This window comes from Andrographis paniculata, unplaced genomic scaffold (genome assembly GCF_009805555.1).
Source record: "Andrographis paniculata isolate CXL003 unplaced genomic scaffold, ASM980555v1 Contig12END, whole genome shotgun sequence".
In the NCBI taxonomy this organism is placed as follows: Eukaryota; Viridiplantae; Streptophyta; class Magnoliopsida; order Lamiales; family Acanthaceae; genus Andrographis; species Andrographis paniculata.
Genome location: NW_026137402.1, coordinates 3,300,850 through 3,326,692, shown reverse-complemented (window position 1 = coordinate 3,326,692; position 25,843 = coordinate 3,300,850). Strand labels below are relative to the sequence as shown.

General features: G+C 35.6%; 4 protein-coding genes across 4 annotated transcripts; 2 read left to right on the top strand and 2 right to left on the bottom strand.

Annotated features, from left to right (window-relative positions):
- The first annotated feature begins 970 nt into the window (after window positions 1-970).
- LOC127252866 (uncharacterized) lies at window positions 971-7,790 on the top strand. Its single transcript, XM_051277227.1, has 2 exons — window positions 971-1,677; window positions 7,589-7,790. Exons 1-2 carry the CDS (start codon window positions 971-973, stop codon window positions 7,788-7,790), a joined length of 909 nt encoding a protein of 302 aa, XP_051133184.1.
- A 2,121-nt stretch (window positions 7,791-9,911) lies between these two features.
- LOC127254575 (LYR motif-containing protein At3g19508) lies at window positions 9,912-10,615 on the bottom strand. The gene is made up of 2 exons (XM_051279757.1): window positions 10,302-10,615; window positions 9,912-10,211 (listed from the first exon to the last, which is right to left on the bottom strand). The coding sequence occupies exons 1-2, from the start codon at window positions 10,509-10,511 to the stop codon at window positions 10,155-10,157; spliced, it is 267 nt and encodes an 88-aa protein (XP_051135714.1). The 5' UTR covers window positions 10,512-10,615; the 3' UTR covers window positions 9,912-10,154.
- A 7,445-nt stretch (window positions 10,616-18,060) lies between these two features.
- LOC127251851 (uncharacterized) lies at window positions 18,061-19,990 on the top strand. The gene has a single exon (XM_051275761.1). It carries the CDS (start codon window positions 18,194-18,196, stop codon window positions 19,763-19,765), a length of 1,572 nt encoding a protein of 523 aa, XP_051131718.1. The 5' UTR covers window positions 18,061-18,193; the 3' UTR covers window positions 19,766-19,990.
- A 1,252-nt stretch (window positions 19,991-21,242) lies between these two features.
- Window positions 21,243-25,299, bottom strand: LOC127255773 (alpha-L-fucosidase 2). The gene is made up of 9 exons (XM_051281504.1): window positions 24,701-25,299; window positions 24,357-24,502; window positions 23,278-24,146; window positions 23,057-23,189; window positions 22,745-22,903; window positions 22,389-22,613; window positions 22,212-22,313; window positions 22,003-22,138; window positions 21,243-21,934 (listed from the first exon to the last, which is right to left on the bottom strand). Exons 1-9 carry the CDS (start codon window positions 24,969-24,971, stop codon window positions 21,363-21,365), a joined length of 2,613 nt encoding a protein of 870 aa, XP_051137461.1. The 5' UTR covers window positions 24,972-25,299; the 3' UTR covers window positions 21,243-21,362.
- Between the last annotated feature and the right edge of the window lie 544 nt (window positions 25,300-25,843).

The following is a 25,843-nucleotide window of genomic DNA, read 5'->3' as shown; positions in this document are numbered from 1 at the left end:
TTGCTTAAAAATATATATATATATATATATTTATCAATTAGAACAGTAGAAAATGGACTAAGGAATATAGCTATTACATATATAATGAAAATTGTCGAGAAAAAAAGTTTGATTGAAGGAACAAAACCATTATTTAGAACTTTTAGTCAGTTTATCAATAGAATTTAATTGGTTGACGATAGATATTAGCCGAAGACTAACTTCAATAATAGCTAGATAGAGTTTATGTATATAATACATAATAATACACAATTATATAGAGTTTGTTTACTCATGATTTTCCCAAATCTTTTTTATTATTTAATATATTACGACATTTGTGTACGTATATATACATAGCATTCAACGCATAATCTTAATCGATTATTTCAAAAAATATAAAATAAATAATGAACATAATATTCCGTGGTTCATATTCATAATTAATAATGCAATAATAATATTAATAAGATCTTATTTACTATTTTCTATATACTCTTATGTCCCACATTGGATATCAGGGTCACTGTAGACATAAAAAAAAAAAAAAAAAAAAGTGACATGGTATGTGGGATGGATAGAAACTGCAGTGGAGTAGGACGGATGAAGTGTTAAATAATATTCATGTTATAAGCATAATATTATTTGGTAAATAAGGCTATGAAGATAACCTTTAATATATACAAGAAATCTATAAATTTGAATACAATCAATAAATGAATTATATTCATTCAATATATAATCAAATTTTAAATAGGTTTAGATAAACCAAAATTTTCCATTTTCTAAATAGGCTGGTTTCATGTTCAAAGCAATTAATCGAATCCTCCAATATTTTCTAAATAGATTTAAAACAACTCAAATCTAGATTTTCCACAATCAAATGCATTCAATATGTTTAAATTTGGCAAACAATTTGCAGCCAATTCCCACTCCTATAAAACAAAACCCTAATTCCCAAACTCTCTTACTTCATCACACACAAATCAAAATGTCTTCAAATTTCATCCTCATTTTCATCATCATCTCTTGTCTTCTCCTATCTTCAACACCATCCATTGCTTATCCAGTTAAAATCAATGTTCTAAACAATGCCACCGATCCAGCCGGGCGCCGTCGTTTCGATAAAGAACTAGGGAAAGAATACACTGTCAAGATCCTCACTGAAGAAATCATTCCATTCATATGGAAAACCTTTAACCAGCCAACCGATGCATCGAGAAAATACGTTCCTAATGTCGGCTTTATTGTGAAGACGTTAACGGATGGGGCCATGGCGGAGATAGGGGAAGACAATATCTACTACAATGATATCGCCATAAGAGACCTCCCAGCTGGTCAAGAACAAGCCAAATTCTTCTTCAAATCTGTTGTCTACCATGAAGCCACTCATATTTACCAGTTTAATGGAAAAGGGACGGCGCCGGGTGGCCTAACTGAGGGAATAGCTGATTATGTTATGGTGAAGTCGAAAGTTTACAATCCGGAAGGTTACACTAAACCGGGCGAGGGATCGAAGTGGGATGAGGGTTATGGCGTAACCACGAGGTTTTTGGAGTATTGTGATAGCTTGAAACCAGGGTTTACTCCAACTTTGAATAATAAGATGAAGGATGTGTTCAAAGAAGATTATTTTCAAGAATTGATAGGGAAGCCTTTGGCTCAGTTGTGGAGGGAATACAAAGCTAAGTATAGAAAGTAAATTATGAAGAAAAGAGAAATATATATATATATATATCATTTACATGTTATTCAATAACATAGACATATATTTATATATTGTCAACAATAAAACATATCTCAGTGCCTATTTTGATAAGTTCATATATATATATATATATGCTTGAGAATGTCGAAGAATTTTGGGATACATGAATAGATAATGTTAAATATTAAACGTGAATTATGAGCTAGGTTGATTTTATGATAATGATTGTGGTTCAAGCGGGGATAATTGTGTAAGTTATTAGTCAAATATTATGGAATAGATAATTAATTGTGCAATGATAGAATAATGGCGGGAATTATAATTAAAAAAAAAAAGAAAAAAAAAAAGGAAAAAAAGTAGTTATTACAAAGGATTTTATGATGAAATTTATGGGATGGAGTAAATCCCTTGCAAATTTGTACATTTTATTATAAATTAAGCGAGTGCTAATTTAGTGAGGGACTTTGAATCCCACGAAAATATTTCAGTACAAAGTAAATTATATTGTTGTTTTTTATTAATGCAAAAAGATTTCTAGAGATTCATATCACTTACAAAAGTCACATTAAATTTATTAACTCGTAATATAATTTACTAGAATTTACTCGCTAAGCAAACACACCTTCCCCCTTCACCAATGGTGGTCCGATGACGCCCAATTCGCAAAGTGGGCTGAGTTTGTTCTAACTCAGCCAAGTTGGATACGGAATGGGACATTCCGTTCCAATCCCATTGCAAAATAATGTGATAGAGGGAGAAGAAGATGCGGACAACTGATTTAAGGTTTAGAAAAGGGAGAAGGAGACAAAGAAGGTGCACCCCTTGCACCTCGTCGGATCTTAGATGTGAAAGGTAATCACATTAACCATGGTGGTGGCTCAAAGATAGAAAATGATACTTTTTAGACGAGCAAGAAGTAGGAAACAATCAATTTCATAGCCACAAAAACAATGTAGATCTATAGTGTTTTTGTCTTAGGCACACAAAAAGAAAAATGATGAAGGAGCTCGTCTTAAGTAGAAGGTTGATAGGTCTCAACACTATTGACATTGGAGTGCATATATATCATTTATATAACGAGGTTTTTTCATCCTTAAATCAATTTTTTTTTTTCGTTACTAATGACATTAGAGACGGAATTATGGATGAAATTACGTTAACTACATGAACTTTAGGAATAAAATTCCGTTACAAATATACTATTTTTTTTTTTTTTGTAATGGTGGGGACTATATCTTTAGAAAACAAAGAAAAATGTCATTCTTGAAGGGTCAAAGAAGATATTTGAAATCATGTAGCATAATAAAGTGGCTAAAAGAATTAACCAAACGTTACGAGCGAGGTAGATGTATGTGACTGAAGTGAGATTTGCCAAAGTTGAAGTAAAAACAATTAATACAATTGTATTCTTAATCAATAGAGGACCACTAATATCATTAAACAATGAGATATGGAGTGATAAATTGATAAATCTATTCCTTTTACTCATTTTTAGTTGTATCGGATATGTAAAAATTTGATTATAAGATCAAGATAGATGCTAAATCAATGAAGTGTACACTTATTGGTTGTGCTAAACCAAAATGCACATTCAGGTATAGAATTTAGGATGAATCTCATTGTAATATCAAGATGTTGTCTTTAGTGAACACATTTTGTACAAAAATAGGTTGGGTGACGAGGGTAGGAAGAACCCAAAGATAGTTAGTTTGGATATTTTCAACACAAATTCAAACAACCAACCTTGGAATGATCATAAAGTATCTTATGTGAAAGCCAACCTACATGACCCTATCGAAAGTCTATTAAAGCTCAACTAACAACTACTAAAAGTGTTGAGAACCCGACATAAGTAGAACTGAACTTACCAATTTGGAACATGGTATATACAATAAAATTATTTATTTCATGACAAACCAAATGTGGGAATTGAGTGGGCTTTTGGAAAGTAAAAATGTAGTGCATAGTCAATGGATTTACCAAGTTAAAGAAAAGACATATAAGAATAAGTTGTACAAGGCTAAATTTGTAGTGAAATGATTCAAGCAGAGATATGATATTTAGTATACAAATATACTCATTTTCATTATAAAATGAACGACAATATTGATTTAATGCATTGTAGCATCTGAGAGATACAAAGCATGTAAGAATATTTTTAGGAAGTCATTTCAAGTTGTTTAACCATAACCTACTGAAGAATAAGTTGGGGACATGGTCACATGAAGAATGTCCTACATGCATCTACTATAGGAAGTTTGATTCATGACATAGTTAGTACAAGATCGAATATTGCACATATAGTGGGAATGGTTATCGATTCATGAGTAATCCTGTAATGCAATATTGAAAATAATTCAAGTGAATACTAATGTATTTGTGAGGTATAACAAATAAAAAATTGGTCTTTGATAGAAGACATCGTGGTTGCATGGATGTGACCATATTGACCAAACAAGAAGTGACTATGTAATGAGAAAGAATTCATCCAGGTAACTGTACATTTACGGAGGAACAAAAATCTTATGGACTTCTAAATTGCAAAAGTAATTGATTTGTTGGCCACAAAAGCTGAATATATTGAAGTAATAAAAGTTATCAAGAAAATAGTTTAGCTCAAAGTGTCATTCTGAAGATAGAAAATGATCCAAAAACTAAAGTTTTCATAACAACAACTATAGTACAATTCAATTATATAAGAATCATATATTTCATGCCAGAACAAAGCATATTAAATTAATATTTTAATATATTCTTAAGTTCTTGGAAAGGTTTGAAAATGAAAAAGATTTAGGGGGCGAAAAATCTAACCAATAAATTCACTAATGTGGTGTCCTTCTATAAAAGAATTGATTTTTTGTAGCGGTAAAAAATTCGTAACAAAACTCCATTTTTCGCGCCAAATAACCTTTTGGGTCGATTATGTTACGGATTTTGACCGCTTCGAAAAATCGCGGTACAAAAAGTATTTGTTGTGACAAAATTCGTGACAAATAACCGGTGGTCAACCCTCAAAATAATCACATGTTAATTATATTTGTTACGTTTTTTTGTATGTAACAAAAACATCGATCATATTTTTGGATCGACATGTATCCGTAACAAATAATGCGGAACAAAAGTTGAATCATGTCAGATAAGTATTTGTTACAACGTATGTCCGCATGCAACAAAAAGTGCATTACAAATGTGTGATGTTGTCAGAAAACTTGTTGTCGCAGACTATGTGCGTGACTAAAAAGTGAAAGATTTTGCTATACAAATTGAGATTTTTTTGCTATTGTTGCTGCAGACTAGGTGCGTGACTAAAAAAGGTGAGATATTTTGCTATACATATTGAGATTTTTTTTGCTATCCTCAATGCTTGAATGGGGAAGCTTCATAGTCTTGTAATCATTAGATGAAAATGAGAGATGGAGCATGGTTTATCCGGTGTGACTTGTCTGTTTGGGGCTAGTTTGCATGGTGTTAGGTTCGGTCGGGGGTTTACCCAGTGCGCACTTTCAACTAGCGACTGCCAAAAAAAAAAAAAAAAAAAAAAAAAAAAAAAAAGAGAGAGAGGGAGAAAGAATGAACTTAACGTAAAAAAATATTATGTTTTGAAGCTCAAACTGAAGTACGGAAGACTACCCGTACAAATTTTTGGCCGATATATTAATTAAGATTTTATCTTAATGCTTTTAAAATTTGTTGTACATTCTCAAAACCCTTATTGATATATACCAGTAAAAATGTCTGCTCCATTTAGACAGGCATTTTTGGAGTGATTTTTTATTTTATTTTTTATAATATTATATAATAAATCATGATTATGAAGTAGAAATAAAATATTAATTTAATATAAGTTTATAAATATATTAATACGAACATAGTCAATATGTATATTATTTTATAAAAAAATTACATAATATAAAAAGATAAAAAACTATTACTTTATTATTACTAAAAAGTAATTTTAAATAAAACAAAATACTATGTTTATATTCTTATATTTTATATAATATAATATACTAAATATATTTATTGATGCAAATTTTTAACAATAAAAATTAAAATTTGAAATTATCTTTGAATTTGATAAAATAAAATTGTGATACATAAGTAAATTAGGAAAATAAATACTACATACTACTGGAAAAGTAAAATGGTGAACCCAAAAGCAATTCCCGTGAATTTGATGTCGATTGAAGATGCTTTTCCATAATAGACTCAAATCTTTAAATAGTCCCTAAAGAAATATTTTGAACCGTCGTCTGGTCAGTCATAGCGACTGCCATCAACCGCCCACTAATTTCTCCCCATTGACACGTGTTTTAACTGTTTCACCAATTCCTCCTTAACCATCTCGCCAACCGCTCTTGCCAATTACAGGACTTAATTGGCTCTACCGACCGCCTCTGAACACCTTAACTGGCTTGACCGACCGCCTCTGATACCTTAACTGGCTCGACCGACCGCCTCTGAACACCTTACCTCCTTAAATGGACGGCTGGTCCGAACGACCACTCAACCGCCTAGCATACTTTAGAAACACTATTTAAAACCTATGTCAACCACCACAACCAAGTCGTGTCTTCATATCCGCTCGCCGGTTGTAACTTCTCTCAACCGTCTTTTCAGACGGATCATAAATCACCATCCGACTGAGAAACCGTCTGGACCATCCACCGACTGAACCTATCGAATAACCCAACCGACCAATCCAGATACTAACTGGTCGCTAGGCCAAACGACTAATCAGTTGCCCACTCGAGTGACCACCATTCGGTCCCTTCAAACGGCTGAACAACCGTTCGTCCAGACGATTCATCGGTCGCCCAATCAAGCGACCACCATCCAGTCCCTTCAAAACGGCTGAACAACCGTTCGTCCAGACGATTCATTGGTCGCCCAATCAAGCGACCAACTGACCGTCTTTTCAAGCGACTGAACTACTGTTTGACCAAATGACCGGCCAATCGATCAGGCGATTAAGCGACCGATTGACAGACCTTTCTTTGCCCGACCAATTAACAGACCTCTCCTCTTGACCGACCTCCGTATCGGCCATCTCATCTTTCTTCCGATTTCTTTTTGTCTGACCTCCGTGTCTGCCATCTTAAATATTCTTCGCCTGACCTCCTTTCGTCCGACCTCCGTGTCTGCCATCTCATCTTTCTTCGCCCGACTTCCTGTTTTGACCGACCTCTGTATCCGTCGTCTCATCTTTTTTCGCCCGACTTCCTCTTCTGACTGACCTCCGTATCGGCCGTCTCATCTAATCACAGGTTTCTCCCGAAAAAACCAATTTCTTAATAACACTTGGGCCGTTTGGCTTATATTCAGACCTATTTAGGATCCCACTGCCATTAACAGACACATTGAATTATACACCAGTCCACAGTCCTAGGTCCATTCTAAAACACCCTGCACATTGATTTTTTCTTACTCAACAATATTATTAACGATGGTTCCAATAATTTGAGTGGAGCCTACCTCGTAAGCGAGGCCTAACAATTTTGAAAGTATAATTTTATTTTGAAATTTCTTTATAAATTTATTCAAATATAACAGTGCCAATGAAGCCAAATAAAATTGTCTAAATAGAATTGTGTAATTTAGCTTTCCTCAAACGTAGGTTTGTCAAATTGAGTCTTCAAGCTTTCATCTTTTGTGTATATGTGTTTATATTAATTTTTATCACTATTTTTTTAAAAAAATATATTTAATATTGATGAGAATTTTGGCCGTTCCAGGCTGACAAATCCCTCCATAAATAATTAGTTAGCCCACTATATAACTCGACCCACCAAATTGGCCAAACCCTTTTGATCCAAATCCAATTCCCAAACTCATATATCAAATCCTAACCAATTGTTAGGTTTGTTATAACAGCGTGTAATTTTTTAGTTTATTTTTTAGAATTATATTAGATGGGAGTTTTTGGGAATGGTTAGTGCGTCAAGAACAGAACGAGGGAGAGAGGGAGGGAGAGGGAGAGAAGCCGGTTTCTCCGATAGGGTTCCAGCGAGTGATTCCGGTGAGTGAGAAGCTTTTTCGAGTGCCGATACCGGTGGGTGTCGAGGTTCAGAGTGACGAGCCGATCTCCAACGTTAAGGCATGATTACCTTGGCCACTTCGCACCATGGACTGAACCGATATCCGCCGTCCCTTCGCCGCCGGTGAAAGATCGATGTTTGTCAGTTCAATCAGTTAGCGGAGCTGTTGTCGGACTCCCGGAGAAGATGGCGCAGACGCTGGACCACCGGAGATGAAGGCTGGAGCGTCACTGCTGCCGGAGCCGAGTTGTCCCGCTGTTCGTCGGTGTAAATCTGAAGTAGTCGCCCACCTCGCCGCTGTTTGTCGCGATTAAAGCTGTACGAGAACGACAAACAGAAAGAAGAAGATGAACAGCAAGAGATCGAAACTGTGGTCCAACAGTTGCTTCCCTATCGCTGGAAAGAAGATCGGAAGAATCGCCGCCGGAGTGGCAGGACATTGCTGCTTGGAGAAGATGACCGCAGGGAGCTGTGCGTCGCCGGAGTTCGCTGCTGCTGTCCGTCGGGAGTTCGTCGTAGAAGCTGTCATCGCTGTTATGATCTGTCTGCCGGAGAAGGAAGCCGCAAGCCGTAGCTGTCTCCGAAGCCGCTGCCGACCAACTCCTTCATTGTCTGTCGTCGGCTTAATTTGAGGCCTAATGTCTCAAAATGAGATTTCCAGAACTAAGTTCAGGACAAACAGGGAGTTGATTTTCAATTCAATTCAATTGCAATTTGTTAGGACTTAGGGTTGTTTGTTTGATTTCAAATTCCAGAATATGTTTAATTTGAGTTTAATTCGAATTTTGCTTCCATTCGAAATTAGTTTAATTTGAATTTTATTCGAATTTTACTTCCGCTAGTTTATTATTGTATTTTTTTATACGAAGTTTGTTCGATAAATTCAAAAATTCTAGAATAAATTCACAACAAATATGAATTTTAACATAAAAAATTCTAGAATAAATTCACAACAAATATGAATTTTGTTAAAAAATAATATGAATATACAAATTTTATTGGAGTCCTACTTCTAAACCGGCCCACTACATCCAAACCTCTTTAAGAATAAAAAATAAAATAGCTTAGTAATAATTTATCATTCATATATACAAACTCCCTAACAAATCTTCCCTTTCATATCGAGATATTCTCATCATTGAATCAACAGGGAAATCCCCCAAATTCTAATGTTCATCAATTCTTTTCTCAAAAAATATAAAATCAAATATTAATTTTTTTATATTATACTAAAAATTAATTTTATATTCATCAACACCTATTTATATCTCATCGTACAAATATTACAATTTAATTTTTTTACTATTTAAATTTTAATTCAAAATTCAAACCGCCAAACAAATACACCTATGTCTATGCTACTAGCTAGAGCTATTAAACGAACCGAGCCATTCGTGAATTCGGCTCGGTTCGGCTCGATTCAACTCGGTTAAAGCTCGTTCGTGAACGTTAACAAGCCGAGCCGAACAACATAAACAGACTCGTTTGGTTAACGAACGAGCCCGAGCTTTGTTCGCAAATGTTTGTTTAAATAATATATTTATTATATTTATATATACATATGAAATTATAATTTATAAATAAATAAAATATTAATTTAAAATATATAAATAAAATAATTTTAAATTTTCTTTATAATTTATATATAAATTTTAAAAAATAAGACAAACGAGCTCGAACGAGCTTAATCGGGCCGAACACGAACACGAGCTCAAACAACAAAAATTCTTAACGAACCGAGCTCGAACACTACGAACGAGCTCAAAAGCTTAACGAACGAGCCCGAGCCTTGTTCGCGAACATTAACGAACACTTAAAATTTGGCTCGGCTCGGTTCGGCTCAACTCGGATCGTTAACAGCTCTACTACTAGCCAATGCTTACCATCTTTCACATGTGGAAATATCACCATAATTTATTTGTTAATACATAAAATACTTTTTTTTCCCCTTTTTTTTTAGGGTTTCACGGTACATTATATCAAACTTTTTAAGAAATTATTTTTTCATAATATATAACTATAGCAAGCTTTAATTAATTTCAAATTTAATATTTTAAAATAAATATATAATTAAATTAGATAAAATAATATTATACTCCCTGGAAGAAAACACAGCCTAATAGAACTTCCTTTTTCATTCTACATCACATGCAAAAGTCTACTTTCAGTCGAAATATTTCACGCAATTTTTACTTAAACCACCCTTTCGAAATCTAGTTCCCATTAATAATAATAATAATAAATTTTGAAGGTTGATTATTTGACGCAAGTTCATCAGAACATTAAAAGGCCCATAACTTCTAAAGCCCAAAGCCCAAAGACGAAGTTCAATCACTCAAGCCCAAAGCCCAGTAAAGAAATGAAAGTTCTGTTTCAGTAGGGAAGGGGAATAAGATCGAACACCTGGTGTGCAGGAGTCATGGCAAAACCTATTTCGCAGCGCAGATTTCCTTGAGCTTTACCGCCACGGATTCATCAATAGAGTACTGCAAATCGCCAAAAAATAATTTCAAGGATAGGAGAGAGGAAGAGATTGATATGCGTATGAACTATAGTATGAATAAGAGGCGACCGACCTTGTTGAGGACCCAAAGCGAATGCACGTAGGTGCGGTTGAGAAGATCAGAGAGTGCGGCGGCGTCGCTGGTGTCGACTTCTCGATAGTTGACGAAGTTTTCGCGAGCGTATTTGGCGTAGTACGCCCTCGTGTCCTGCGGCAGGCGCCGCACCAGCCGGAGGACTTCTCCGTAGGCTCTCAATGCCTTGTGCATCTCTCCGCGAACCATTCGGTGGATCGAATTTGTGATTTCAGCCGGAGAACCGATCGATGCTGCTGCTGCTTCTGGTATAAGTATTCACGACCGATTTTGTGGCGGGTGCGGATTGAATTACTTCGGCATATGAATACTCGATCGCCCGAACCGGGTCGGGTCGGGTCGTGAAGTTCCGGATAAATTTCAATTTTTCTTTTTCTTTATTCTAGTACATAGAGTACTTCAGGTGTGTACTTCCGTGTGTTTACACTATTCATCCAATTTTTTTTTTAAAAATATCAAATTAAACATCTATTTTTTATTTTTTATATTATACTAAAAATTAATTTTATATTCAAAACATCACATCAACGTACGACTATCATTCAACTATTCAAATTCAAAAATTTTACTATTCAAATAATAAATCAAAATCCACACCCCCAAACAAACTCACCCAAATCATGTAAAAAATACAATTTCCCAAATACATATTTTTTAAATATTAATATATTAAACATATTAATTATTTTTATATTATTTATACAAACTTTTATATCTTAAAAAAATATATATATATCTTCAAATTATTTTATTATAAACAAACAAATTTTCTGTCCCAAAATAATTAGATATTTTTTCTTTTAGTCTGTTATAGCTTTATTTGATATATTTTTGTATTTGATAAATTTTTTCATTCAAAATATATCTGATAAATATAAATTGATATAATTAACTTCATAATATATATTATTTATTTTTATCTTTTTAATAAACAAATGTATTTATATTAATTTAAAACTCCTACATTTTTTTACAATAATAAGTTATATCAATCATTAAAAAGTATTTGTATATTTTTTATTCGTATTATATAAAATTTTATTCTTCACAAAATAATATTTTATATTTTAATAAAATATAATTTTTAAAATTACATTATTGTTGCTAAAAGTCGACATAGACAACCTAATCAACTTGGACTTGATGATATTACTACAAAAAAGAGTTTTTTCAGCGTCTTCAAAAAAATATTAAGACTGATCTTGCAATTAAAGATTAAAATATAGAGAATTTGAATCACAATATTGAGATCGAAAATCTAAAAATTTGAAATAAAATCAATGGAATTGAATCAAATACAGTAAACTAATAAAAGGAAAAGATGCAAGAAAAAATCTGAAAAAAATAAAAGAAAGGAAAACATAGAGAAATAAAAATTAAAAATTGGGATGATATGTTATGATAAAAAATAATAAAAATAAATAAATTAACCATATATGTATAAGTGTTGTTATGCCGGATGATATAAGTATTGTTATGCCAGATGAATTTGTTTGACTTCAAATGAATTGCATGTTAATATTATGTGGTTTATGTGAAGCAGTGACCTATGTGAAAAGTCTCTACTACTCTACTATCTTTACTACTTCATTACTAAATGTTAATGTGACCTATCTGAAAGGTTACTCTCTCCACTTACCACTCTTCATGTAGGTTATTTCTTTGATGAAATGAAGTAATTGAGACATGAATTTTAAAGTTTTTGGTCCTCTATATAAAGACTTCTACACCATCTAGAAAAAATAGTGCAAGTGCTTAGAAGAACCAAGAAAAGATTGCATCAGAGTTTGACACCAATGGCTGGAGATATGGTACCGGGATTCATTTTAGTATCAAGGCTTATTTTTACCTCTACCTTGATGTTTTAAATTTTTTCTTAAACGAATTTCTTTGGTTTCAGATATTTTTATAAAATTGATGTTGAAATCATTATGAGATCGTTGTTCTTGCAATCTTATGTGATTAGTGTAGTTTTAATTAATCTTGAACTAGTCATAGTTTTTCTGATTAATTGAAATTATATTTCATATTTTTACAATCACATGCATTAAATAACATAAATTGCAATTAATCATACATGATATAATGAAATTTACCCACAAAATTTTTGTTATATTTGTATGACTAATTAGGATATTATATCAACTATATTTCTAATTTTCCAACAGGGATTATAAAAGGAACGTAGTTGGTAGTTTTATCATATGATTAAATGAGTCTAATCGAATTAAAACTTTAGCCCACATGCATGTTTTATGTCAATAGATTCATATTTTTCCATGTCTTACATTGGTAAAACATGCTGTATGGTTTATTTGTACTTCGATTTAATTATGTTTTGAGCATGTTTATTTATTTATTTCTATTGGAGCAATTTAATCTATTAATGTCTCTGATATGAAATCCGATATTCCCAATCCTAATTGAGACAATTATAAAGTTTGGAATGAGAAAATTCTTCTACATTTGGAGTGGATGGACATAGATTATGCCATCAGGAAAGATGAACCCTTTCCTATTACTGAAAATAGCATTCCATATGAGGTCGATCTTCATGAAAAATGGGAGAGATCTAACCGTCTCTGCGTTATGTTCATAAAGACTCGAATATATGCTGGAATAAGGGGTTCTGTTGATCATTGTACTAATGTTTGTGCCTTATTGAAAGCTATCGGTGATCAATTTGTGACATCTGATAAGACATTGGCTAGTACCCTGATAATGCAATTCTCATCATTAAAACTTATTAGGAGAAGAAGTGTGCGTGATCACATTATGCACATGAGGATAAATGGTCAATAAATAAATTGATGACCATGTGTGTTCAAGAAGAGGGATGTCTAGCTATAGAAAATGGAGAAAAAGTGAACATGGCGGTTGTGGCCGAAGGAAAAAACATGAAGCATCAAGCCAATAATAAATGAAAAAAAATGATTCCTCCACAAAAGGACTTCAAGAAAAGCCAATACGTGTTTTTTTCTGTAAAAATAAAGGACACATAAAGAAAACTTGTCCTAAATACTTCAAGTGGCTTGTGAATAAAGGTACTCAACTTTCATTTGTATGTTATGAATCTAATATGGTTGATGTTAATTATAATACATGGTGGATTGATTATGGTTCTACAATCCATGTTACGAATTTCATAGAGGAATTGCAAAATCGGCGGAAACCCGTGGGAAGTGAGTTGAGCATCTATTCTGGAAACAAAATGTCATCACATGTGGAAGCTATTGGGACGTGCAATCTAGTTTTGAGTAATGGTTTTGTTTTAACTTTGGAAAAGACTTTCTACATTCTTAGTTTTGCTAGAAGCTGAATTCCTGTTTCAAAACTTTTTTCATATGGCTACTGTTTTAATTTCACCAACTCTGGTTTTAGTTTATCTTTCTAATCAAATGTCATTGGAAATAGAGTTTTGAGTGATGTTCTTTTTTGACTTAATCTTCAAAATATTGATTGTCCAATTACTTTACACGTTCAAGATAATTTCGGTACTAAACGATGTATTATGTATGAAAATTCCTCTATATTGTGGCATCAGAGATTAGGACATATCTCCATTGAGAGAATTAAAAGATTGGTAAATGAAGGAGTATTTGGTACCTTGAATTTTACTGATTTTGAGCCTTATGTGGATTGCATTAAAGGTAAGCAAACCAACAAGTTTAAAAGAGGTGCAAAGAAGAGTACAGACCTATTGGAGGTAATATATACATATATTTGCTGTCCAACATGGACGCAAGTAATCCAAAATACTTCATAACCTTCATTGGATTTTTCACGTTATATGTATCTCTATTTGCTTCATTCTAAGGATGAAACCTTTGATGCCTTTAACGTTCTCAAGGCTGAAGTAGAGAAACAATGTGAAAAACAGATTAAAATCGTCCGATCTGATAAATGTGGTGAACATTATTATGATAGATATACGGAGAATGGACAAGAACTTTGTCCTTTTTGCAAGGTTTCTTCAACAACATGGGATTGTTGCTCAATACACTATGCCTGGTTCTCCTGACCAGAATGGTGTTGCTGAAAGAAGAAACCGGACCTTAACGGATATGGTGAGAAATATGTGAAGTAATATGAAACTCTCAGAGTTATTTTGGTGTGAAGCTCTCAAGACGGCAACGCATATATTGAATCGAGTTCCAACTAAGGTTGTATCAAAGACACCTTTTGAGTTATTCAAAGGTTGGAAACTGAGTTTAAGACCTATCGCATTTGGGGATGTCAGTCTGAAGTGAGAGTTTACAATCTACAAGAAAAGAAACTAGACCCGATGATCATTAGTGAATATTTCATTAAAAATGCTGAAAGGTCCAAGGGTTATAGATTATATTGTCCATCTCACAATACTAGAATTATAGAATCAAGAAATGCGAAATTTCTTGAAAATGACTTGATCAGTGGGAGTGATTGCCCTCGGAACGTTGTTTCTGAAAATAATCATCATGAAGCTCAACTCTCTGGTTCAAGTGATAGATTAGTTGTCGTTTATACCCTCAAGTACAAACCAGTATTAGACGACCAATTATCTCAATTCCACAAGTTGTTGATATTGATCAATTTGATCACACTGTACATAAGGAACAATAAGAAATTATTGAGCAACCAATTGATATTGTTGATCATTCGGTTACGCAACAAGTTTCTCAAGAGAATGATGATACAATGTTAAAAAGATCTACTAGGATAAGGAGATCAACTATTTGTGGTGATTATGTTGTCTACCTACAAGAGTGTGACTACAATATTGGAGTCGAAAATGATCCTAAAACTTTTTTATAGGCTATGAGTTCATCAACATCAAACTTTTGGTATAATGCTATGAAAAAAGAGATGGATTCAATGGCATCCAATCAAGTTTAGAATCTTATCGAGTTACCTGATGGTATAAAAACCATCGGATATAATTGGGTCTTAAAAACAAAGAAAGACTCGAATGGTAATAATAAAATATATAAAACACAACTTGTTGCCAAGGTTTCACTCAAAAGGAATGAGTCGACTACACAAAGACTTTTTTTCATGTATCAAAGAAAGATTCTCTTCGAATCATTATGGCATTAGTAGCTCATTTTGATTTTGAATTACATCAAATGGATATAAAAACTGCATTTCTTAACCAAACTCTAGATGAAGAGGTTTCTATGAAACAACCTGAAAGATTCTTCTCTAAAGACAGTGAGCATTTAGTATGCAAGCTAAATAAATCCATATATAGTTTAAAACAAAGCTCTCGTCAATGATATTTAAAGTTCTATAATGTCCTTACTTCATTTGATTTTGAAGAAAATATTATGGATCAATGTATATGCCTGAAGGTTAGTGGGAGTAGGATTTATTTTCTTGTATTATAAGTGGATGATATTTTACTTGCTACTAATGATAAAGATTTGCTATACGATGTGAAATATTTTCTCTCTACAAATTTTGATATGAAAGATATAAGAGAGACACCTTATGTCATTGGCATTAAAATCCAAAGAGAAAGATCTCGAGACATTTTTCTCAAGAGACCTATATCAATAAAATTTTAGAGAGATTTCAAATGAAAGATTGCTCACCAAATGTAGCTCCAATTGTCAAGGACGAAAAATTTAGTTTAGACCAATGCCCTAAGAATGATTTTGAGAGGGATTATCTAACATTCCATATGCTTCAGTGGTTGGAAGCATCATGTATGCTCTCAGGTATGTACTAGACCCGATATAGCATATTCTGTTGGAGTTTTAGGAAAATATCAGAGTAATCAAAGTCCTGACCACTGGAGAGCTGCAAAGAAGGTATTGAGGTACCTTAAAATGACAAATGGTTACATGCTCATGTACAGACGAACCTATAGTTTAAATGTTATTGGTTACTCTGATTCAGACTTTGCTGGTTGTGTTGATTCTCGAAAATCAACATCCGGCTACATTTTCATGTTAGTTAATAGAGCTATATCATGGAGAAGTGCAAACAAACATTGACGGCTACTTCTACCATAGAGGCAGAGTTTGTTTTGTATTTCAAAGTTACTTTTCATGGTGTATGGTTGAAGAGTTCCGTATGTGGGCTTAAAGTCATGGATTCTATTGCTAGGCCATTGAAAATATATTATGACAATTCAGCTGCTGTTTTTATGGCTAAGAATAATAAAAGTGGTAGTTGATGTAAGCACATCGATATTAAGTACTTAGCCATAGGAGAACATCTTAAAGAAAATAAAGTGTTCATTGAACACGTTAGCATTGAATTGACGACTGTTGATCCTTTAACTAAAGACATGCCACCAAAGAATTTTAAAGATCATGTGGTATAAATGGGACTTGATTTTGTGATGTAATTTCACTTGTTCGTACATCTTTAAATGAAACTCTTATTAAGCTGATATTTTCTTATTTGGTTTTATGGGCATATTTGTCTTGAGAAACTTATCGTAAAGGTGAGGACCTAGAATAAACATAAGGTTTATTCATTAAGATGTTTGAGTAGTTTTAGGAATCAAACTACATTGTAATACATGGAAGATGATACTCATTGAAGAGGGTCTATCGCCATGATTCATGTATTTTGTTTCTTATGGAGTAAATTATAGACCAAGTGGAAAAATGTTAATATTATGTGGTCTATATGAAGTAGTGACCTATGTGAAAAGTCTCCACTACTCCACTATTCCATTATTAAATGTTAATGTGACCTATGTGAAAGGTCTCCACTACTCTCCCCATTTCCCACTCCCCACTCTCCATGTCGGTTACTTCTTTGATAGAATGAAGTAATTGAGACATGAATTTTAGGGTTTTTGGTGCATGTGCACGTGCTTAAAGGAACCAAGAAAAGACTGTATTCTAGTTTGACACCAATGGCCGGAGGTATGTTATCGGGATTCATTTTTAGTTTCGATTCTTGAGTTCTATTCCGCATTGAATCGATTATTATGCTTACATTGCGGAGGAATTATGGTTGGATGCATCAAAATCCGAATATTTAGAAGGTCGGCGGAAATACTGGATCATTCGAAGGTCGATGTATTTAATATCTAATCAACACTATATCTAAATACAAATTAATAACATATTTTTAGCATAAATTTGCCACGAGTATTAAAATATTGTATGATGAAATATTCTATGAGGAAAAATTGTATTTTTTTAAAAAAATGCAAAGTTCAAATAGTAAAAATCTAAAATTTCGAGGCTTAACAAACCCTAACTAAATTAATCTTATATGATATATTTAATACATAAAAATACACATTTTTTTTTTCAAAATATATAGTTCAACTCACATTCACAATAATAATAATAATAATAACTAAACTAAACTCCAAAAAAGACACCGGACTATTCCTATGGTATTGATGTACGTACTAACATACAATTTGTTAGTTGATCAGGTCGCATGGCTCTGCTGTAAGAAACGTGCATTACCTACAAACCTCTAATTATATTAATACTAATTCCATCTCTGTGTACTTATCAAATGTGCATAACAAATCCAAAATATTATATATCTAATATCTTCAACTTATTTTGCATACCACAAAAACTAACAAGAGAATGCATGGCGGAACCAACATACAACAAATCAAATTACCAAGTATCATTCATAAATTAATTAATGCAAACAAACAAAGTCCTGTCCAAAACGTAGATCTCATGAAACAAAGCCAAGTTTTGTCGTCCTTAACGAATCTCCACCAGAAACCCTAAATCCCATTTCTCTGAACCCCAATTCTTCACCAGATTATACATGATATAATCATTAATTAAGTGGCGTTCTCTCCGCCACCCATTTCTTCCTTAAATTCCACAGCACTCTGCCGGCAGCACCCACTTCTTACAAGAATCAAGAATTGAAGAAGATACATTAATTAATTAATGGATATTTGGTCGTGGATTTCTCAACTTCCCGAGTCGGAACGAGTCGACTCGTTCCAGCTCGGTTCTTCCAACTCGTCGTCGATTGAGCTGAGAGCAGAACGGGTAATGGTAAATGGTGACGACGACTCCAAGTCGGAAGTAGCTGTTTCTATTACATTTTCAGTGCACTTCGTCGGATTCAATTCTTCCGACGCCGAGAAGCCGGTCTGGACTTCCGACACGTGTCCCCTGTCGTCGGAGAAGCCATTCTTGCCGCTCGTCCTTCAGCTCCTGCAGGAAATAGCGGCGCGTTCGCCCAACGCGCACTGGAACTGCAATTGCCCCCGCTCCCAGCTTCAAAAGCTGAAGCCCGACCCGGTGTCGTGGGTCCTCGACTCCCACGCCCCCGAGTCCTTCTCCAGCTTCTTCGACCTCGTGTTCCTCACGCGCCTCTTCTGGCTCTGCGTCCTCGACGCGCCGGCGGAAGTCGGCAGCTTCTACTTCCACTCCGTCCTCGCCCCCAACCTCGACGCCTTATCCTACGCCCCCGTCCTCAAGAATTTCTTGATCACTGTCGGGACCGACGTCGAGCTTTGCTTCTTACGCACACTCGGCTACATTCTTGCCAAGCTCCTCATCCTTAAAGATATCGAAATCAGAGGACAAAAATCTCCGACGACTTTTCCGGCCAAGAACGTCGGATTTTCTTACGCCACGGAAGCCCACGGGCTTTGGATTCTCAAGGGCTACTCTCCGGTGAAATCCATGCAGTGCGTGCAGTCTTCGTCAGAAAAACGCGACTTTCCGGCCGTCATCGGAGCCAAAGAATCTTTCCTTAAATACGCTTTAGCTCACCAGCAGCTGGAGGCTGTAATCCAGATGGAATATTCAGTCGAATATTCCGACAATTACATCCAGGTGAAGGCGCGGGTGGACAACCTCAGATTCCATGTCGTGAAGCTCGGGTTTAGCGACGAGGATTCGTTGGAGTTTGAGGAGAAGCACTTCCCGTCGCGGGTACGGGTCTGGGTCGGGCCCGAAATCGGGGAAAGTTACGTCGCCGGTTTGACCCTGGGCCGGTCGACGGACAATGTAGAAAAGGAGATGGAGATGCAGAGGACGTTGAAGGGTAAATCGGGAAATTCCAAGGTTTCTCCGGCGGTGAAATCGACGGCCAGGATTGCGACGAGAACGAAGATGAAGAACTGGAGGTGGGACCAGGACGTCGAGGGGAACGCCGCCGTGTTCGAGGCGGTTCTCTGCGACAACTCCACTGGCGTCGAAGTCGCCGCGTGGAAGCCACCCGCCGTCGGCGGGAACGGATTTCCGAGGCGGTACGCGGGAGGAGGGCGGCCGTTTGCGAAATCGGGGGGATTGATATTTTCCGGTGAAGACTGCGGCGGCGGCGGGGTGGCGTGGAGGGTGAGCAAGGAGATGGAAGGGAGCGTGGTGAAGTGGAGGATTGGCGGGCGCGTGTGGGTCAGCTACTGCCCTAATGATATAAAGAGCAGTTATTTCGAGACGAGGTGTGTCGAATGGTGCGACGAGGTTGACTTGCCTTTGATTGCTCCTCCTGCTTCTGCCCTCTGAAACATAACACTCCTTCCCGCAGTGACGTTGAATTAGTAGATAATTAAAAATATATTAGTAAAATAATTATTTTATTATATAAATAATTATATATTAAAATTAAAATAATTAATATCCTTCGTAATAATTTTATTATCAGTTACAATTTGTATAATATTATCAAATTCTACTGATTCCACAACTTTATCAATTAAGACGTAGACAAAGTCTGCAGTCTTTGCTTTATTTGTACAGATATATTATATATCTATCACAATACATCATAAAATTTATGATATATATCTATCACAATTTATTGCATCTTCTCGTTTAAATATTTACCTCCAATTTGTTGACCAATAGGCCCTTTAACTCCATAAAATAATAAAAAAAAAAAAAAACTCTAGGTCCAATGGATGCAATCATATCAATTATCGTTTAGTATTAAATACTACTATCAGCAACGAGAAATTGTATTGCATTCAAATGAAAAAGTTTCAAAATTTCTCTGTTCACTTTTTTTGCATTTTCTTTTGAAAATATATTTTTCAAAGGCTTTCGATTGAAACATGTATGGATCAAGTTTCTTTTTATGTAAATCTTCTGTCTTTTTTCGTAGAGCTTTCAAAAAAAAAAAGATTTATTTCATTTTTGTATTCGAACTGCTTCCTCCTACAAAGATAATATGATCATATATATATATTATAGTTATCTCAAAAAGTATACTAATATTTAAATATATTTTATAAAATTCAGGCTTTATAATTAAAGCTTGGTATATCTCTGGATACAAAATGTCTACACTGCTGCTCCATAAATTTCGGGTGTGTTTGTTTGGGGGTTTGGATTTTGAGTTGAGATTTGAATAGTAAAAATTTTGAATTTGAATAGTTGTATGATGTGATATAAATAGGTGTTGATGTGATGTTTTGAATGTAAAATTGATTTTTAGTATAATATAAAAAATGAAAAATAGGTGTTTGATTTGATGTTTTTGGGGGGAAAAAATGAGATGAATAGTAAAAATCTTTACAAATCCTTCAAACAAACACACCCTTCATATATACTTTCATACTTTCAGTATTATTTTTTATCATCGTAGTACAAAATATTTATTTATTTTTTATATATATACACCTTACAATAGCCTATATTTATAATTATTTACTTCAATATTTTCACATTAGTTTTATATATTATAGTCCGGTAAAATAACAACTATTATTAAAATACCATGTTTATTAAACTTAAGCAAATTTCTTGCTTTTTAAGTGGATAGAGAAAATATTAAACATAAACACATGAATATAATATTTATAGTGAAAAAAAAAAAATCTCTTTTAACTTGCTCCATAATACAAAAATAATTAAATAATTAGCTTAGTGTAATTTATCTGTCGAATCTAATTTGCATGGTATTAGATTCAGCCAACGATTTATTCAATACACACTTTCGGATAGCGAATGCGAATTCCAACGGAAAAAAAACAAATAAAAATAATAATAATAATTAAATGATAATGATCCAGAGAATACAAAACGACTAAGTCAAGTCAAGAAATGCACTCCCTCCCCCAAATTTGAAATTAAAATTAAAATAAGCAATGAAAAAAAAAAACTAGCTAGGGGTTGAGTGGAGTTCATATTTGTTGATGCAGTTCAATTGGTGATCATAAGTGTAGACAACACCTGAAAATAATAACACTTCCTCTGCAACAGTAACTGTCCTCCCTTCCCCTCTGTGACTGTAATGCAGCCTTAGCCTGAGGCTCCTCTTCATCTCCTTACCACCATTACCATTTCCATTACCAATCAGCCACAACCCTAACTGAAGCAGCTTCCCATCTCTCCAGCACACGCTCGCCGTCACCCCGCCGCGCGCCTTCACGCCTTTCACGCAGCCGTTGGGCCATTTATCCCTGGGGAGGGCTGGAAGCAGGTACAAGTCCTTCCCATTGCTCTGCACCAGCATCTCTGCCACAGCTGCCGTGAATCCAAAGTTTGCGTCGATCTGGAAAGGTGGATGGGCAGTGAAGAGGTTGGAGTACAGACCGCCTTCAAACTCGCCTTCCCGGTCTGGATCCACCAAGTCGAAGAGATGCTTTACCATGCGGTAAGCATGCTCGCTGTTATGGAGGCGCGCCCATAGTGCGGCTTTCCATGTCGTCGACCATCCTGGACCGTCCTCTCCTGCTCCAGAACGTCGAACATAAGAAAGTGGTAAGTAGTTAAAAAGAATGAATTTGTTAAAATGCCACCTCGTTTATTCAGGGTGTTTTCTGCTGCTTTGGATAGGTCGGGCGAGTCTTGGACAGTGATGGTGTGCCCCGGAAAGAGGCCAAATAGATGTGACACATGTCTATGGTGCACCTCCGGATCTTTGAAATCGAGAGCCTGTACAACAATGGTGAGGAAGAATGTTGAAAAGGCAGGCAACAGATTGAAAGGATTCTGTAAGCATACTTACCCATTCCATGATGGAACCGTCTCCGGCGATTCTCATTGGAGGAAGCCGTGGTAAAGCTTTATGAACTCGTACAATTAGTGCATCGCTGCTTTTTCCGAGTTCCTATTTTAGTAGCAAACCATCATGTCGGTGAATTATAAATAACACACAGAACAGAGTTTGTGGTTTGAGATTCACCTCGGCAGCTTTGATAATCGACAAGAAAACCTCTCGAATGATTTGAATGTCCATAGTCGACGAGTTGCTAACACTAGCAGGCTTCCCATCGGGAGCAATAAACATGTGCTCGGGGGATGTTGACGGATTAGTTTCAAGAAATTCACCACTGCCTTCGATTAACCAGTCCAGTAGAAACGCCGTGCAGCCTTCCATCACCGGATATGCTTTGTTTCTGAGAAATTCCTGTACACAAATTCGAATATTTATCACTAACATCATTGTGTCAAACAATAAGATCATCTAAAACCTATCAGAAGTTCTTCAGTATTTAAACTCATCAACAAGTGCACAACATCACAATAAGTTTTTCTTACTTTGTCGAGTGTGTATGCGTAATGCTCCCACAAGTGCGTGCATAGCCACGCTCCACCCATTGGCCACAAAGCCCACACTGCTTGGCCGCGATCAGGGGATGTTTTTGCCCATATATCCGACACCTGATGCGCAACCCACCCTTTCGCACCGTAATTTACCTGTAATATTCTGCAACTAAATCCATGAAGGTTGTACACAAAAACCCTTGCTATTTACGTAGCTCAAAAAAATATGTAAAACAAAACAGTTAACAGCCTCAGCAGCCAAATACTTGACAATAATAATAATTAATGGAGGAAAGAGAGCTTCACCTCTGCTGTTTTCTTTCCATTGATTGACAGAGAGGAGATGTAGTCAAACAATGGCTCTTGACACTCCTTAAGGTTGCCCGACAGAGAAAGCCAATAGTTCATTTGGAGATTAATGTTCAAGTGAGGAGCGCCGCTGGGATGGGATGATAAAACAAACAAACACATAATTAAGTACATCATATCGTTGTGTAGATACAATTAATATATATAATAGAACATACTCCCAGGCAGGCTCGACATCCTTGTTCCATATCCCTTGCAAGTTCGAGACTTGAGTTCCTGGTCGGGAACAAGCAATTAACAGATACCGGCCATACTGAAACAGAAGCTCAACCATGGAGGGATCTTCGTCTGTTTTGAAAGACTTGATCCGTTGCGCTGTGGTAGCTGATCTACTAGCATTATTAGAGCTCATAGAAAGCTGCAGCGAGACACGGTGGAAGAGCTCTTGGTAGTCAGAAACATGTCGCGAGTAAAGTTGAGAGTATGAATACATTTTTGCAGAATCCATCATCTGTGAAGACTCAAAAGTAGGATCCCTTTTTGAATCCTCTGGCTTGGTAAACGGACCATCAAATGATGAGGCTGCTGTGAGACGGATGACGGCCCAATCGCAGCCCTCCACCCGTATCTTTCGATCATCCTCGATATAATGAGCGCGATTACTGCTCTGCAAATCAACAACTGCTGAATAATGAATCCCTTTAGGATTTCCACTTTCAGGGAGCTTCGGGAGGCGCTTTTCTTTAGGATCAGAGCTTCCAAAGATCAGTGGTGGCATTCTTACGCCAAGACAGCCCCCTTTGAAAATGATCTGGCTGTTGTTACTCACGTAAGAGTGATGATGGATTTGGCTGTCCAAATATAATGTGAAGTTGAGACTCGACGGCTTGTTTACAGACAACTTCAACACAATTGCATTATCTGGATATGATGCGAAGTATTCCCTCAGGTACTCGACTCCATTGGCAGAATACTGAATTCTTACAGCTGCCGTGTCTAAATCTAGCACCCTCCGATAACTCTCTACATCGTATGCAGCGTGAGATTCTCCAAACTCCAACTTTATGTCTCCCAACAGTTGGTAAACCTGCATTCATTCAATCCAGACGATACAAAAACCAACATTATTAATCAGACAGCTTCACACAACACATGGAAAAAGAAAATTCACAGGTCAGGTAAGGTCAGCAACATATAACAACACCATGGCAGCTAGCAATCACATCAGCAGATATCAAAATCAAAATCAAAATCAAATACAGTCTACAAAACAACAAAAGCTAATCAAGCAGCATACATCAGATGGATGTCCAGATAAATTGGCAGCAACAGCAGTGGCCTCGGCATACAGCCCTTTGTCGACAAGGGCTCTGACCTCAGATAGAATGGTTGGACCTTTTGGATCTGTGTAATTGCCCGGAACTCCTGTCCAGAGTGTGTCCTCTGCAACACCAAACAAACAAGAAGGATCAATCAAATTAATTCCCAATCTTACATGTTCACCATTCTCTTTCAGTTTCAGTTTAAACTAATCATCCATCGCATACAAACCAAATCGATTGCATCCAAGGAATTCCACAATAAATAAATGAAGGAATTATTATATTATCCGTAGAAGCGGAACAGAAGATAGATACATACCGTTAAGATTGATGGTCTCGTTGACGACGCCGCCCCAAATCATGGCGCCAAGGCGGCCATTGCCGATGGGAAGAGCATCTGTCCAGTTCCTAGCAGGCCTGTCAAACCTAACCTCAAGTTTCCTCTCCTTCTCCGTGCTCTCTTCCAAATACGAATTCCACACATCCCTGTCGTGAATTCCGCACCCAAACCGCGCCGCAAACAGGAGCAACCAAACACAAAAATAACAGCAATGATAATAATAACAATAATGCCCTTTCCTTGTCACCATCGCCACTAAATCATGAATTCAAAACAACAAGAAAACAAGTTCGGCTGGATGGGAATTCCTTAATGCTTCCTGAATATGATATCCTGCTGTCTACCAATATTTAGCTTGCAGCAGCAAAAGAAGATACCTAAGTAGAAAATTCAAAAACAAAGCGAGCGAGGACTATATGGTACGACATGAGGAAATGGGCGGTTGTTGTTTAGAATAGAGAGCTGTGGCGGTGCCATGGCAGATGAGATGGGGCCGACTCCAATGAGGGTTTTGCTGGCATTATCCACTGTCAATTGCAAAAGGCATGTGCAGTGGTTCGGTTCGGTGGGGGAAGCATTTCGGCTACCCCCTTCAAATCAGGCCCATCCTGCATTTATGTATGCTGGAATTTTCTATCTAGTTTTCATTATCACTCGGAGCTTAGCTTTCAATCGATCATGCCAAAAAAGCGATAAGAAGAATTGAGTATGTACGAGGCTCTCTCGGTGGTTTTATTTTTGAAATTTAGACCAAGGGAGGGAGCAGCGAGCTGTGAAGAGCATTAGTACAGACAATGAAATTGGATGGAAATGGTAGAAAATTAATTCAGATTCTCTTATTGATTCTCTTATTCGTGAAATAGATAATTAAGTTTGAAAAATATAAAAAATGCAGAATATTTGGATTAATAGATAAGATTTTTTGTGATTTTTTTAAAAATAATAAATTAGATACCATATTTTTTTTAATATCAAATTTTAGTAAATATTTTTTAAAAAAATAGTAAAAAATTAAATATTTAAATAATAAATTTAATGTGATATTTTATAAGATTGAAATAAAATAAGATACTAATAAATATAAATAATAAATAATAAAAAAATAAAAAATAGATAAAATAA

Excerpts from the sequence above, each read along its gene's own strand:
- LOC127252866 (XM_051277227.1), top strand. The coding sequence starts at position 971 with ATGTCTTCAAATTTCATCCTCATTTTCATCATCATCTCTTGTCTTCTC. Across the intron at positions 1,678-7,588 it reads TACAAAGCTAAGTATAGAAA|AATTATATTAGATGGGAGTT; the intron begins GTAAATTATGAA and ends TTTATTTTTTAG.
- LOC127254575 (XM_051279757.1), bottom strand. The coding sequence starts at position 10,511 with ATGGTTCGCGGAGAGATGCACAAGGCATTGAGAGCCTACGGAGAAGTC. Across the intron at positions 10,212-10,301 it reads CGCTTTGGGTCCTCAACAAG|TACTCTATTGATGAATCCGT; the intron begins GTCGGTCGCCTC and ends GGCGATTTGCAG.
- LOC127255773 (XM_051281504.1), bottom strand. The coding sequence starts at position 24,971 with ATGGTGACAAGGAAAGGGCATTATTGTTATTATTATCATTGCTGTTAT. Across the intron at positions 23,190-23,277 it reads GATGTCGAGCCTGCCTGGGA|CGGCGCTCCTCACTTGAACA; the intron begins GTATGTTCTATT and ends ATCCCATCCCAG. Across the intron at positions 22,614-22,744 it reads ACGCATACACACTCGACAAA|GAATTTCTCAGAAACAAAGC; the intron begins GTAAGAAAAACT and ends ATTTGTGTACAG.
- LOC127251851 (XM_051275761.1), top strand. The coding sequence starts at position 18,194 with ATGGATATTTGGTCGTGGATTTCTCAACTTCCCGAGTCGGAACGAGTC.